The sequence below is a fragment of the Apteryx rowi genome, unplaced genomic scaffold, assembly GCF_003343035.1.
Source record: "Apteryx rowi isolate R43461 unplaced genomic scaffold, aptRow1 scaffold_1014, whole genome shotgun sequence".
Lineage (NCBI taxonomy): Eukaryota > Metazoa > Chordata > Aves > Apterygiformes > Apterygidae > Apteryx > Apteryx rowi.
In genome coordinates this window covers 129,294-144,927 of record NW_020447214.1, presented here as the reverse complement: position 1 = coordinate 144,927, position 15,634 = coordinate 129,294, and the positions used below count along the sequence as shown (strand labels likewise).

General features: G+C 46.8%; 1 protein-coding gene across 9 annotated transcripts in view; it reads right to left on the bottom strand.

Moving 5' to 3' along the window:
• Positions 1-15,634, bottom strand: part of NLRC5 (NLR family CARD domain containing 5) — a 56,692-nt gene that overhangs the window by 12,591 nt on the left and 28,467 nt on the right. For all 9 annotated transcript variants that reach the window (XR_003253251.1, XM_026064214.1, XM_026064154.1 and 6 more), the window contains 23 exons: positions 15,107-15,184; positions 14,301-14,384; positions 13,174-13,257; positions 12,033-12,122; positions 11,855-11,902; positions 11,332-11,406; positions 10,297-10,380; positions 9,215-9,298; positions 8,135-8,224; positions 7,964-8,026; positions 7,180-7,263; positions 6,653-6,736; positions 5,905-5,994; positions 5,536-5,601; positions 4,679-4,762; positions 4,507-4,590; positions 3,752-3,838; positions 3,059-3,139; positions 2,429-2,512; positions 1,959-2,042; positions 1,135-1,218; positions 327-410; positions 149-232 (listed from right to left, as the gene is read on the bottom strand). Coding sequence is in view for 8 of the 9 variants with exons in the window: in XM_026064214.1 (XP_025919999.1) it covers positions 149-232; positions 327-410; positions 1,135-1,218; positions 1,959-2,042; positions 2,429-2,512; positions 3,059-3,139; positions 3,752-3,838; positions 4,507-4,590; positions 4,679-4,762; positions 5,536-5,601; positions 5,905-5,994; positions 6,653-6,736; positions 7,180-7,263; positions 7,964-8,026; positions 8,135-8,224; positions 9,215-9,298; positions 10,297-10,380; positions 11,332-11,406; positions 11,855-11,902; positions 12,033-12,122; positions 13,174-13,257; positions 14,301-14,384; positions 15,107-15,184 (1,860 nt within the window). In the remaining variant the exon portion in view is untranslated. The remainder of the gene's footprint in view (positions 1-148; positions 233-326; positions 411-1,134; positions 1,219-1,958; positions 2,043-2,428; positions 2,513-3,058; positions 3,140-3,751; positions 3,839-4,506; positions 4,591-4,678; positions 4,763-5,535; positions 5,602-5,904; positions 5,995-6,652; positions 6,737-7,179; positions 7,264-7,963; positions 8,027-8,134; positions 8,225-9,214; positions 9,299-10,296; positions 10,381-11,331; positions 11,407-11,854; positions 11,903-12,032; positions 12,123-13,173; positions 13,258-14,300; positions 14,385-15,106; positions 15,185-15,634) is intronic.

The following is a 15,634-nucleotide window of genomic DNA, read 5'->3' as shown; positions in this document are numbered from 1 at the left end:
GTTAACCTACGGCACCTCATAGAAGAGCATTTTGCAACCTCCCTGCTTTTGTAACCACCCTGTGTATAATACACCTGGATCTCCCTAAACATCAGCACTAGTTCTTACCTCTCTGCTGATAGGAGTCTGCAAGAAATGAGGAACTTACTTTATTTCCTCCAAGTAGTGCATTTTCCTCAAGGCTTCTGCGAGCCTGGAGCAGCCATCATCACCAATACTGTTATGGTTCAAGCTGGAAATGAGAGCCCCAGAAAAAAATGGATGTTAAGCTAGCGTTCTTCAAAATTACAAGCAAGGCTATGGGTGAGCCGCAGTTACATACTTACAGAAGCCTTTTCAGAGATGGCATTTCACAGAGTCCCAGCACAAGCTTAGGAATGGTAACATCACTGAGTCTCATGTGGCCTAGGCTAAAAGACAAAGGAACAACTAACTACTCATGGGTCAGGGCAAGGTGCAAGTGCAGTCGTGTGAGCAAACAGAGCAGAGGAGTGCAGAACAAGGGCAGAAGAGAAGTGGGAGTGTATTTTAATCCCTGCGAATAATTTTCAGCTTTGCTCTCTAAAGTGATTCTACTGGATGCTTTTGGATCCTGATAAAGCACCAAGAATCCCAAATCTCTGGAGCAAGAACTGCTGTTGGCCTCAGGCTGCCCAGCCCCTCATGCAGCAGGGTGCCACTGTGACCGCAGCACAGATGGCAAAGCTCTCAAGTCAGTGAAATACACAGTCCAGTTGCACTTCAGAAGGTACATGAAGGTGCCTGGAAAAGCCACCTCAGAGTGCAGCCCGCCAGACCACCCTCTGGGACTAAAATGCTGGCTCTGGAATTACTGCACTGGAATTGCTGCCTCCCAGCTGAGACATGATCCGTACAAATACCAGCTACCAAAGCAGTTGATTCCCCCATTGGACATTCCCTGCCACAGACCATTGATCTCAGTCTCTCCCACCCATCCCTTATTGCAAATAAAAAGGAAGTGTTGCTTCTTCCGTATCCGAAGTCCACCAGCCATCAGGAAACACATCTATCTGTCCATCTGCCCACACTATGGGCAGAAAGGAGGATGTGGTTTAACTAAAGAGTCTAGAAAGACCTGACAGACTCTGGACAGCCTGGTGACAACACACTTACTTAAGCTCTTCAATAGCCTGGCACTTCTGCAAGCCAGTGATCAAGTAATCAATTCCAGTTGGCATAATACTGCTAGAGGTCAGCCTGCAAAACAGCAAGGAACAAACAAGAAGGTCAGGTCTCAGTCCATTGAGGAAGAGGAGAGTTTACTTCCTCACTGATGGGTAAGGTGCCCCTGTTCCAGCCTCCATCTAGCAGAGAAATCAGGGTCCAGCAGGTTTTGGGAGACTTCTATACCACCCATGCACAGGACTACAAGGACTGGGTAGTTCAGAGAGATCTCGGAAATGCAGGATGCATACATGTACCAAATAACACAGTCTCGGCTGGAGTCAACCAACCCCAGCAGAGAACATGGCCCACAGCATTTCACTGGGCAAAGATACCACTTATAAGCCAGCCTCTCATCTACAGGCAGTCAAAGAGAGCTGTGAAGACAACTGAATGGTATTCATACCAGAAAAAGCTCTTTTACATGGTAGGGCAGTATAGAATTATCTACAATGTAAACAAGAGTCAAGGTCTCAGTCTTAAATTACTTTTATTTCAAAAAGGGGGGAGAGGAGAATCAGGATCTAGCCAAAACCTCAAGACATGCACATGGTACTTCAGTAACCACCTATAGCACCAATTGCAGAGAGCTGCAGAGTTCATAACCTAGACAGGGCTCAGCACAGATCACAGAGCTCATGGCCACCTTCCAGAAAAAGAGCGTTTCAGAGAGGATCAGGGCGAGGTACAGGGTTTAGCAAACCGTAAAACACAGCAGAGAGACCACAGCTGTGCACATTCAGCAGCAGAAAAAATCATGGATGGGGACATACCCAAACTTCTTCAACTCTGGAAGAGGCAGCAGAATACTGACTAGCATTTCTGCTTCATCACCGTGGAGCTCAACATGGGACCATCTGCAAGAACAGCACAACAGGTCTGGGCTATACCCACTGACAAGAAAAGGTCTGTACCCAGCCCACAGCTAAAGCACTCAGGCGCTGGGACACTCAAGAAGGTCCCAGGACACCTGAGAAGGTCCCATGGAAGCTCCTAGTCAAGGTAAGAAAGCACAGGTTATCTGGGCAGAGGAGCAATTTAGACACATTCACAGGATGACCCAGAAAGCCTCTGAGTGTACAGGCCATTTCTATTTTCTATCCAAACACTCTAAGTAAAACAGAAGGCGAGTCTGGACACCGGGTACTGGGACCTTGCACTGCCATCTCCCCTGCCCCCCTTCACACAAAAGGACAAGCTACTTCCTTCCCCCCCAAAAAGCCTGTGATGCCTGGCAACTCACCTCAATTCCTGAAGCTGGGCACATTTTTCACGAACCCTTTGACAGAAACAAGCACGCTTGACTTCCGGCTCGTACAGTTTCAATCTGTGGGATGCAAACACACACAACTGCCCGTGATGACCAGCAATCTTTGCAGCTGCGCACAGCCTTCCCACTGCAGCATCCTTTAGAGCAAGGCTTAGGAAGAGATCAGAGCCCTGTGCCCTCTCTGGGCTCTCCTGCTATGTCCTGTCTGTCCCACTGTCCAGTGTAGGGAAACACAGCCCTTTCCCAGCTGCACAAGGACACAGTTACCTTCTTTGGCAGCTACACAAAGGGAAAAGACAGTAACACTATTCCCTCCCTAGATGTTCATACAGAAGCCAGAATGTCTTAAAAGTCTCCAGAAGCCTGAGTGACCACAGTCCTGAGGGCAAGGTAGGCATATTTTTCATGCAGGTCTAGTATGGGCCTGAAGGAGGTTGGCCTGCAAGACACATGCATGTGGATAATCCCTCAGCATGTGTGGTACAGAGGTGCTCTGAAACTGAGCACAAGGAGCCCAGAGCTCCAGACCCTACTAAGATTTTTTTGATCCCATGGTGAGTTGCAGAACAAGCAGCAAATAATGACAAACAGCAACTTTCTCACCTGCTAACAACCGACTCCACCTTCTCCAGGCAGGGTGGGAACCCCATGCATAATTGGAAGAGGCCTTTATCTTTATGTATCCTGGAAGGCAGAGATGAGAGAACATCACAAGGCTGTGTATTCTTGTGGGGAGAAAATGCTATTTTCCAGAAGAATAATCAGGAGGACTGGATGGGACACGACTATGCTGTTGCACGAATGCTGATCACCTCTCTCTGAAGAGGTTTGCAATGTTTAACCTAGTTCCAAAAACAGTCTCTAATTCTAAATGAGCCAGTCCAGGGGCAGCCGAATTCACAAAGCCTGCTTCCTATGGCCTTGTGACGTGTTCTCTGGTGTTCAGTATGACACAAGCACAGTCAGAAGCTTTTTCTGAGATTGGGAGGACATTGCTCTCCTGTATGAATTCTCCATGCCTAATACAGGCTAAATAGCCGATCAGCTTTCCCCCAAGTGAGACGAGGAACAGGGGCTCCCTTCCACTATCTGACCACAAACCTTCTAAGAACTGCTAACTGTCAGATATCTGGATCAAACTCAGTTCAAGTTGGCTAGTGGCTTACAAATGCACTGGAGACAGAGAAGAGAGAACAATAGAGCAAGTAAGAGCACTAGCTTCAATCCTGTTTCCTTAAAAAAAATCAGGATAAAGGAAAAGATATAAAAGATACCAGAACTTGAGGCACTACTTACGTGATCTCGGTAATGTTCCCACAGGCCTGGACAGCCAGCTCAAGAAGACTCGTGACACTTTCTTTACATACCCATGGCTCTTCTATGCTGTAAAGCAGAATACAGGCAGCTCTGCTTTATTTTCATGCATGGATCCATCTCCAATTCTATCAGCTGAGTGCTCAGCACTCTAATATAAAAGGAAAGGCTGCTACGCTCATCAGAGCACAGTTATGTCTACATAGGAAACAGGACACAAACTGGGAATAAAAAGATGAGAAGCAGCCTAGTTTCCCTGCAGAGGTGGATGCAAACTTCAACTTCTGTCCTGTCTGTCTACCACTAAAAGCAAGGGGAAGGAATGTGACCTTTGCACTCTTACGCAACACGGTTTGGGAAGTGAAGAATTAGTTACCTATGTGAACTGTGCGATACTCTGGTGAGGCCTAGTTGAGGACACATTAGGAATGTGCTCACACAGAATTAATATCCTTCTTTATAAGGCAGGTAAAGGTCTAGAAAGACAGCAGAAACTACAGCCACAGCTTTATCTGAAGCAGCAGAGTGCTCTGAGATGCCAGGGGGATTAGCTCAGCAATAAATCAGGAAGATAAAGTTGAAATACCAACACCTTAGAGTCATCCATGGGAATTTCTCGGATCAATGATACTTATCTTTGGAAGAACCACAGCTCACTGATGCTTTTGATGAAAGGAGATCTTAGATTATCAGACCAGCCCCAGGTTGATATCTAGAACATCCCAGTGACACTGTACCTGATTTTCAGAGAACCCAGACTTTTCTTCAGGGAATGCAGAAGAGTCTTTGCAGTTTGGACTGTCACGTTGTTCTTTGAGGATCTAGAACCAAAGGTCATTGTAAAGAAAGGCTTGCAAACAGGCCAAGCCAAATAGGTCCAAGCAGGTTTTCTATCAGTCATTAACTCACACGTATTCTGTCAGACTGGAGCACTTTTCCAGGACCGAGCACAGCTTTTCCAAGTGCTCTGGCTGAAAGTTGCACTCTGCGAGTCTGAAAGGAAGCAAAAGAAAGTGGTCTTAGTTTCTAATGAACAGTCAGACTTTCTGACCCAGCAATCTCAGGCATCACAGCCTTTCCTCATAGAAAAAGAATGGTACCAAAACCTTAAATGCTTTGTAGGGCTTCCAAAGGAGATTCTGGCAATGCTTTAAAAGCATCTGTTGAGATGTTCTCATGCAGGCCTCCATAAGGGGTTTCCTATGGCAATGCTACAGCTTTTCATAGCACCTGTGACTGACCCCACAGAGACCATGGTGACACCAAGCAGATACCCACCATGATACACTCTAAGGTCCTGGTCATCTGATCATCCAGAGAAGGGACCTGCCCAGAGCACACCCCAGATCTTTTTTGATGCAAACACCTTGTTTTCTTCACCGGGGAAACTAAAGCATGGAGTGGAGTGGGGAAAAATATGGCTGGGTCTCACCCCCATATAAAGCCAGAAGCATTCAGATATAACCAGTTCAGATATAACCAAGGTGACAATGACTGAATAAGATCTATGAAGGCAGACAAGGCAGTGAGACACCTTCAGCAGACTGCGGAGGTGAAGAACAGTCAGCAGGGAAGCTGTGAGATAAGGGATTCTCGGTGATGTGAAAAAGCTCTTCCCATAAGGTGAATCAACGAAAATGTACCATCTATTACTGCAAAATACCACTGTGCCAGGAGCTAGGAGGTGAAAAGAGGTTTTGTCTGCCTTCTCCCTAGAAAAGATACCACCTTTGTCAAAGAAATCACAAAAAAATCTGTACTGTTACCTCAAAATCTTTCTCGGGTCATCTCCGCTTGTCAGCTTGATGATTAAAGTTGCTTTGGAGCACAAACTGCACAGAGAAGACATGTGAGTGTAGGATATAGAGGGAAAGTGACTATTTCCCCAGTGGTCAGAATTTAAGGGTACATCAAAAGGCACGAAGCAACACAGCACAGCAATGATGTTGCTACCCAACCCAGTTATGCTTGACCAGTAGAAATGGACATAAACAAAAGCTTTGCACGCACAAATACACATAAAATTAGTTGACAATGTGGCCCTTGTTGTTATTACCTGAAGATCATAAACTATAGGATAACTAAGAGGTAAATACACAGAGAAGAGTCAGGAATCAGTGACAAGAAACACACACCTGACTTGAACTTCAGTGGTATTTCCAGATGTGGAAAAGGCATTTATGAGATCCAGAACTCCATCCTGAGAAATCCTGTTATGGCTGAGACTGCAAAGAAGAGAACAGGAAAGTTCTTCAGGTGTTAAGGGGGTTGTCTCCAAGCTCCTTAGCCACAGAAGCTAAATTCAAGTTGGCACTGAAGGCAGAGCAGTTTGTGGGGTGCAGGTCCCCTCCTGCCAGAGCTAAATGCACCAAACCCCTCCAAGACACAGCACCAAAAGCTTGGGTGACAAAGCCAACTTCCAACTTGCCTGACTGGCACTATAGAGGCAGCCTGCACAGACTCTTCCCCCATCAAAGAGGGACGAAGAGAGACCCGAGTAGGGCACATCTAAGCTCACAAGGTCTCTGTGCACTGAGTTATTCAAAGAGGATAATGCTCGTAGAGAGGCGATGAACTGAAAACTCAGGGGACTGGGTCAACTTCTGTCATGCTACTCCACTCAGGACCATATTAACTCCCACTGATGCTAAGAGAAAGACTGACTGACTTCAGCAGGATTTGGATCAGACCCTGAGTCACATCCATAGCTCACTCAGACCTTGGCTTCTCCAGCAGGATTGGGTAAGAGGCATGGCAACTGGCTCCATGGGGGATCCCTCGCAGACCCTTCTGCTAGGCACCTGCTGCTCCCCTGGGGCATCCTGCTCTAGAAAGGGCTCAAGAAATTCCCTGAACACTCAGATTCACAGTGCATTTTCTTACTTGAGGGAACAGGTAATGGGTGCCTGATGCAAGTGATCCAAGAGGCACCTCAGGCCTTCATCTCCCAGATGATTCCTAGAAAGACTGAAAGGCAGAAGAACAAGGTGACAAACTGAAACTCAGCCTATAAAGCAATAATGCTCCTGTAAGAAGCTTCTGAGGAAAAAGATAAACTTCCTGGGCTTAAATCCCAGCCCAGACATTACAGTTCTGTCTAATACAAGCCACTGCCCTACAAACACGAGCTCCAGAGAGGTAACTCTCAGATGAAGCCACAGCATGAAATACATCAAAACAGCCACTGAGTGAAAATCCCAAAGATGCTGTCCCATACAAGCTCAAGTCCTCTCAAAATACATGTAGAGGAGCTGTGTGATTACTAATTATCTTCTGTTTCCAAATATTTTGAGACAGCACACTGGCACACACAGATAGGCTGAGAAACCCAGGGCAATGCTGAACCACACAGACTCAGCTCTCCCTCAGTGACTCCTGTTCAAGGTCACAGGAACACAAGCCCCACTTACTCTACTTCTGCTAGCCACCCATGCTGCTCCAGGACTCTGCAGAGCTCATCTATCTGTTCTTGACCGATGGCGCAGTCAATCAGTCTGTGTAAAAGACAACAGGAGTGTTACAGTATGCCCAGCAACCACGCTCAGCATGAGCACTGATAGCCACCCATCAGCAGCTGCTTTTTTATACCAGTCTCTGTGCAACACTTGGGTCTTTGAAGCTGAACACCTGATCCCTCTGCTGAGATGAATGTCCTTAGCTTTGTCAGTGTTAGATGTTTCTCACACCACGTCCATGAAGTTTGTAATGATCAACCCAATGTTACAGGTCAGAAAGAAACCTTTTATTGCCTGGGTGGCTAACTGGAGACAGCCTTCTTTATACAGGGACAGCAAGCAACCATCACTCCCATAGAGGTTGCAGATGCATAACACATACACATCACGCCGATGCTCACCTGGAGTTGATCACCCAAAATTTGAGGAACATGAGGAAAATGACAGATAGAGCTCAATTCAGTTGCCTGTGCAGTGGGATCTGATACCATTCATGATGACCAGGCGTAGTCTAACTGCCACTTAAGTTATGGGCCTCTTCTATCCCATGGCATCTTAAATGGTACTAAGACTTGCATTTAGGCAGCTGAATTGAGCCCTAGAACCCTGGTTACTAGTCCTAGTTCTTTGATTACCAGCCCACATGTCTTCATACAACCACAAGGTTTATCTACTTGCACTAGTATTTCAAACCTAGTTAAAATAAGTGAATTTATAATGAAGTGTTGCATGCCAGTACCTGCAGGATGTCTCTTTGCTTTCCATGCTTGTTCCAAAATGCAAAAAAGCATTTTCACTTGACCTGCAGCAAACACAAAGACAGTCCTTCAGCCACGTTTTTCAAAGAAGACAAGCTTTGTATTTCCTTCAGAGCTGAGCAGCTGGGCTACAAACAGTCTGAGTGTCTTACCTCACTTCTACCTTTGTGATTCGCTCACAGAGATTGATGGAGTTGACCAGTAAGACAGTGCAACATGGAGAAAAGTTATTGTTCCTAATACTGGAAAGGAGTAGAAAGAAAGAAGAATGAAATCAGCTCCCAGGAAGAATGGCTCCTATACATAGGGTCTGATTCTCCCATTGCTTACTCTGACATGCAAAAGCCTGGATCCATCCCATTTAATTCAAGATCACTGAGTGAGGATCTGAAGTTTGGAGCGTGGGGTTCCCTCTGTATCAACAAAGAGGGCAAGACATCCCCAGGGAGAGTTTCAGATCTCAGCTGAAACCTTGGCTCAGTTGTGCTAGATCACCCTCTGCAAGCACTTCTTCATCTGCTTGGACTAACAAGAGAGCACAGACCAAGGGTTTACCCTGAACACCTCCTCTTGGGGTGGTGAAGGGCAGGCAATTGCATCGCATTGAAAAGAACCTCCCAAGTGAGTGAATTCAGTCTCTCAAGATGGCAGCTCCTCCACACTATAATCCCTTGCAGGAGACGACCAAGCTCCTTCTGTGCTTTTTGCCCCAGTGGTGGGGCTGCCCCAGCCCTGACTGCACCTCTGGGTGGATGCCTAATTCCAAGCCTAAATAGCTGACGCGCTGCTAGGAAACACTTGGCGTTGAGCAGGGCAGGATGCCAGATGCCTGCGGGGGCAGAGCCATGGGATGCTGGCCACACACAGGTGCTCTGTGTGTGTGTTGTTATTGCATCTTCACAGACAAGTCCTACATCTGTTACAGATTCTGGAAGTGATGTTCCATGGGACCTGAGTGAGGGTTAGCAGGGATGCTGGGCCTGGGGTGGGCATTTTGCCTCCTGTCCTTTTTCTCCCCTCTATGTGTCATTAAAGAAAAAAGGCTCAGCGCTGCTTTGGTTCTAGAAACAAGACAGGTACAGGTGTGAAAGAGTTTGAGGGAGCCGGAGTTTTCTTTGCCTTGCTCGTTAATCTACAAAGACTGATTATTGCTCATAAGACACACTGTGATATTAGCACTTTCCAGACCAATGGTTCAGGGGAACAATCAAAGCAGGGACCCCAAACATTACCTCAGTAGTGTCAGACGACAGAGATAGGGCAGGAAGGTCAGTAATCTCACAATGCACTGGTCACTCAATGAATTTCCAGACAGCCTGCAAAACAGGGAAGAAAACAAGTTCCAAGAGATGCTGGGACAATCTGTAAGTATTTCTGTAAAATCTATATGGACACACACACATGTGCATGGGTGAGTCATGGGCAAATGCTGAAACAAGGGCATGTCCAGAAATGCGCTGAAAGTGGAGCCAGATTTAGTCCTTATGACTAAAGAGACTGGCCCTTGTAAGCGTTTTTTCATAACCAGTCAAAATTCCAGTTTTAAGTTTCACTTTTCTGTTAGTGTAAGTTTATAAAACTATGCTACTGATGTATTTCCTGCATGCAATACTGGTATCATGCTATTTGTTACTATTTAATTTTTGTTCGAGCAATATTCTTTTAATTTTCTTGGCACCAGGCTCCTGTCTGCAGGGTGACCAGCTCTTCAGGAGTTTGGTTCATGGCTTACCGGACAAGGTGCTCTCACTCTGGCTATATTGCAAGCCAGGATCTCAAGGACTAGCTGGTAGTAGCTGTGCTTCACCATATGACTGAGGAAGAGTAGGAGAGCACGTTTTCTGGGGTGTTTATACACAGACATGACAGACTTAGAAAAGGCCAAAATCTGTCTGAAACAGAGAGGACAGTGCAAGGTGTGGATTTATCTAAACCTCTGGGTGAAGTCTTGGGGTGTTTCTAGGAGGCTGTGGTGGGCCAGCTCAGAGGTCCCATATGCTGCACAGGGCCTGCTCTGAATGCTGTCTTCCAGCTAGCAGTCTGAGAAAGCAGCCCTGCTGGGAGAAGACATTTCCCTGTCCTGCCCTGGACTCTGCCTGGGAAAAACAGATCTCACTTGCCCATTCCTTGCACACTGTTACACGCAGCCTGGCTTCCTCCACCTGCTCCTCAGCTGTAGGTACAGGTCAACTGAGGACAGCAGAGTGATGCTGATTCCCATCTGCTGCTTACCTGACTACTGTCTCTGCATCTGTGGGCTGGGAAGACAGACAGACAGATAGACAAACGCGGTTGCTGACTGCGTAGCACTTACTCAATTTCTGTCAGCTGGGTACATTCAGCCAGGCTCTGGCACAGCCTGGTCACGTCCTCAGGACCCATTGCGCAGTCCCTGAGACTGAAGCAAACGAAGCGCTCAGGAGCTGAACACTTCCCACGACCATGCTACGGCAACACTCCCTCCCACCCCCACCCCAAAATACTGCATTACTTGGGTGTTGCCTCCCTGGAGCCACATCACAAGTACTTAAATTGCCTCTAGAGACTGGACAGCATCCTCCCCCGCTCAGTACCATCTCAGCTTTCCTGGAGCAAGGCTGAGGATGGTGCCTCCTCTATCTTTCTCCAAAAAGGAAATCGGAAAAACCTCCCAGGGTGACAAAGCCTGGCAGGTCTCCATGGGATGAGTGCAACAGCCAGCCAGGTCTGTATCTCATTAATTACAGGTGGCAGCCTCCCCCACAGGAAAGCAAGACAATGTCTAAGAGCTTGGCCAAGCAGAAGGTGCACTTTTTATTTTAATATAAACACTTGTAGCAGTGGATGTCCCAAGTCTACCCCAGGAGGGTGTATTATTCACCCAACTGCCTCTGGAATATGACTCTGTCTCTCCAGTGGCCACACAGCACAAACAGTAGGGACAGGAATGATGGCAGCTGGCCTGGAAGGCTTTACCAAGTTATACCAGCCAAGACCTTCTTCCTTGTAATCAAGTGTTATTTTGGGGATTGGCCTCCCTGACCAGTTTCAGTAGGGGAGGGAATGGAAAGGATGGATTTTAAACATAGACCTTTTCCAGAAGTGTCTCCATGTGGAATATGTGTCACCTCCCCCTCCCATTTCTGTGCCTGCTCCATCAGTCATGATGGGTTATGCACAGAGGAAAGAAACATCTGCTTTCCAAGAGAGCTGAATCTGCCTCCGAAGGTAGACAGGGCACCGAGCAGCTCTTTGAGGAGACAGAGCTGGAGAGACACGTCGAGTCCCACATGTTAAGCTAAAGATACAGACCCCACAGCCATCTCTCCTCACACTCCTGGGTGACAAAAGGAAGCTGGGGTTGCCATACCGAAAGCACTGGCCATTTGCTACAGGCTTGGGATGCGCCAGGAAACTTCTTCTGGATCTGCTGGTACTTCTGACTCTGGGGAAAGAATGGTTTCCCCCCATCAGCTGTGCTGATGTTATTGCCCCCATTTAGCAGACTCCCCATCCTGCAGCTTGGGGAGGTGGTGGCAGTGGCCTCATGCTCCAGTCCACCTCCCTTCTTCACCTGCCAGAATTAGGGTCCCGTTGTCCCCAGAACAGAAAGGGTCTTACTGTGTCTCTCCCAGAGTCCAGAGAGCTCTGCATCCATGACCATAGACCCAGTCAGCACCAGGACACTACAGTCTGCTCCATACCCTCAAACTGCTGTCAGTCACCCCCAAAAGCATCGCCCTGCTACTCCCTGCTTCCACCACCCTGACTGGAGCTCAGAGCCAAATGGCTCTTTTATTGGGACACCTCAGGGACTTACACATCACCATCTACATAAGGTCTGGTGATGAGGAGCTTGAAAGGCTTAGACAATTCAGTGGGTACAATTTTACCTGATTCTTTCCCAAAAGGTTATATGAACCACCTGCGTGTGTCCTAAGCTGTAACCGGAAGAGAACATAATTAGCACAGAGTTTGAAGACAAACAAACACTCCTGTATCATTCCCTGAAAACCAGGTCCTTCAGTCTTAAATAGCACAGAACCATAGGAAAAAAACTCCCAGCCATACCTGAGGTTCATTGTTTTAATGTGTTTCAGTGTAGATAAGGAATGAGCTAAGGAAAACACCGAGTTCAGAGAGATCTGATTGTCATTCAGCCTAGAAGAAGGAGAGATGAAATCAGCTGCTGGAAGCAAAACTATTAGCAATTTACACAGAGTCACCAGATTAAAATAGAGATCCTTGTCCAACACTCAGAGGCTGCTTCTCCGTCACCTTGCCGTTCCTGTTTCCAACTGCAGTTCTGCCCACACAACTCATTCCAGTGTGTGTTAAATACAGGCATCGCTTTGAGAGTTCTTCCTACCTTACTCTGATGCAAGGCAAGAACAACTCTTTGGCTGCCCGTGCAATCATGGCAGTACAAAACCCACAGTAATGAAGATCAGACTCAGGTCTATTAGGTCTATCACAGTATCTAGTGTGACAGCAGGTGGCTTGCATGATGCTGGAGGGAAAAACCCAGGTGAACGGCAGCAGTGTGTTTTATGGCACTGAAGTGAGGAGAAGCTGGAAACTACCAGTAACTGCATAGGAGCAGTCTTGGTTTGAGAACAGTTCAATAATCAAACAGTAGCAATAAGTATCTCTTTGGATAGAGAAGAACGATGCTACAACTCTTAACCCAGCCTCTTGTACAGTGCATTTGTAATGGGAGTGCCAGGCAAAATACTCAAAAATACAAGCCATGACCAGGGCAGAATTCAGATTTCACTGCTGAAGCTGGAGCTCCCCAGCATTTATCTTCCAAAGATGCCCAGTCCTGTGAGATGAAAGTCTGCTCTTCTCACCCACCTCATATGGAATGAGGAGAGGAAAAATTTGGTGGCCTGTTAAAGATCTCAGCCTGTTTTAGAAACCAGGCAACACCTTCCCACAAGACCACATGTCTCCTTCAGAGTACTGAGTGCACAGCCTCTCAGGCACTGATCTCAGTGAAGTTTCAAGTGCAATCAGTCTGTCCTGGACCAGAGATAAGGAAAGACCAGACAGCACAGTGGATCTACCCTTAACAAAACACAGAATATAATGTCTGTATCAGATGCTACACTTGATCCTGAACAGCCCTTCCCAAACCTGGACTGTGTTTCTACAACCAATACTCCTACAAAAACCTATCTATAAGCAAGGAGAAACAGGAGCTACTTACTTGAGTGAACGTAACATTTTCAAACTCGGGAGGAACTGAAACAGCTGCCAAAGGCCATTGTCTCCCAGAGCAGTATTTGATAGGCTAGGATTTAAAGGAAGGTATTTAATTTTTATAGGGGAAAAAAACCCAAATAGACCACAGACAGCTCTTAGTATCAAGACCTCTGAAAACAGAACATTGGCACCCTAGTTCAAATAACATGCACACTTCCCCTTCTCCTCTGAGAACTAAAACCTACAGGGAATCTTGGGGCTGGAGTTACACCAACACAAGAGAGCTAAAATCCTAGCTCAGGGCTCCTCCTTTCCTCACATAGTGACCCCTCTGGTCTGAGAGTGCTTCTTCATGCAGTTACCAGGGATCAGGAGGCCACAAGTCTGAGAAATGATCAGCCTGGACAGGCCCAACAGAAGAGCAGGCAGTAGTCCCAGAGAAGGAATCCCTCAGACGGATGATATTAGCGCCTAAGGATTAAAATGGGCTATGTGCCCACATCAGCTCAAGTGGTTAAAGAACAAAGGCTAAAAATCCCTCTCACAGACTGCCAGGCTTATGGGAATAGCCAGCCCCCAAGGCTGTTACACAGACTACATGATTGTGCTGCTCCTTGTTTTGCCCTCCAGATCTAGGTAGGAGTGTGTGTTGCTAGCATGATGGACATCTCTCCATCAGTGCTGGGTCTGCTGACCTCTGGGTGTTAGCAAACTGAATGATTCCTCCTAAGTAGCCCTTGCAGAGGCAAAAACTTTGGTGCGGAAGGTCCTTGCGCACAGTGTGTGGTGTGGGATCACTAGCAGAGCACCGACTCCCACCCCCCCTTTGGGTAGGATTCTTCATCCCCTACGGCTTTGTTCCCAAATGCAAAAATTACACGGCAAGGCTTGTGTAATACCTGAAGTCAGGCTACATGATCAGATAGTCCCTTTCTGGATTTATAACCTGTCATCTTTGCCCTAAGAAAGCACTAGAACTGTATGTCTCCATGGCAAAGGATGTAAAAAACCCATCTTTCATAAGGCTATGTCTCTACCACCCTCTCTGGAGAACACTGCAGGACAGGCAAATGGCATTTTCACAATATCCCAACAAACGGCAGATATAGACCATAAGAGTAAAGGACTCACTCCAGCTCTGAGATATTGCTACATTCCTTCAGGACTGCACACAGCTTCTCCAGGTCGCTGACTTGAAAATGACTGTCAGTCAGTCTAGGAGGAAAAGAGAAATCAGTGGTCCAGGACTGCAAGTTTGCAAAGACTGTAAACCTCACTCCTTCAAAAAGCCAGATAATAAATCAGGAGATGGTGTAAAATTTGTGAAATTAATAATTCCCTTGAAACACCTTGCTTTTCTTGGCTGCAAAAACTGATAACCTGTGCTTCAGGCTCTTATCTGCAAGAGGAGAGTAAAGAGATGCACTAAATCTCAAAGGAAACCTGTGGCACAAAGAACCCAGCCCTCAGCATCCTGGTTAAAAGGCTTCAGGCACAATGTTTTCATTCCTCTCTGCAGCCTGAAAAAACAGCTGGGCACACTCTGAGCTATAGCTGGAGCATAATCTGATGAGCATCCAAATGTGGGTCCAGCTCAGGACGCACTTCCAAAGAACAGCAGCAAACCCCTCCAACACCGCGAGCTCTGTCACTACCAGCTCCCCCCACTCTGACATAGGAGCTGATTCACTAACCACACAGTCACCATGCTGCAAGCAAGAGACCGTAACCCAGAGTCTTGTAGGAGACCACAAATGCTAACCACAGAGCTTACTGTGCCGCAAGCCGGGACTGTGAACACCGTGACAAACAGCTGACTGAGGGGGTCTTTACCAGCCCTCTGTGATTCATCATTCAACTTGGAATCACTTGGATACGCTGGTTTCATCAGCTGTAGGATCCAGAGATTGGTAATACATGAAAATTTGTCAAATTACCTTATTCTTTTCGAAGCAGCAGGTGTCTGGTTTTCCTCTTCATCTGCTTGGTCACCAGTAGAGAACACTGGGTCTCCCCTAGTAGGTGAGCACAAAAGCAGAACAAATTAAGGGTAAATTTCTTACACTTCAGCAATTTGGGAGATACCTGGGGCTCACATGGCTCTAGCCCACACTCCTATCTTGCCAAATCTTCCCAGGGATTAACCAAATACTTGAGAGTACAGGCAACTGGGTGAGAAGGGAAAGAAAGACAGATTTCCCATCTGGTTTCAGTTTGATGGAGAATTCAGCTTTTGCCTAAACATGTTTTGTGAATAGCATCCACGTCTGCAGAAAAACTCTGGTTGCTCATGAATAAATGCAACCTCCAAATCACAAAATACCTGGGTTTGAAATGTTATCTGGTACCTTAAAAGAGTCACAGGTCGTGTGCCTCAGGCTGTCGTTCTCCTCCAAACATGGGCACAACAACTGGGTTGCATGCTGTGATAGCCCTGCTCTTCCTCCCTGGCTGAGAGGTCAGAT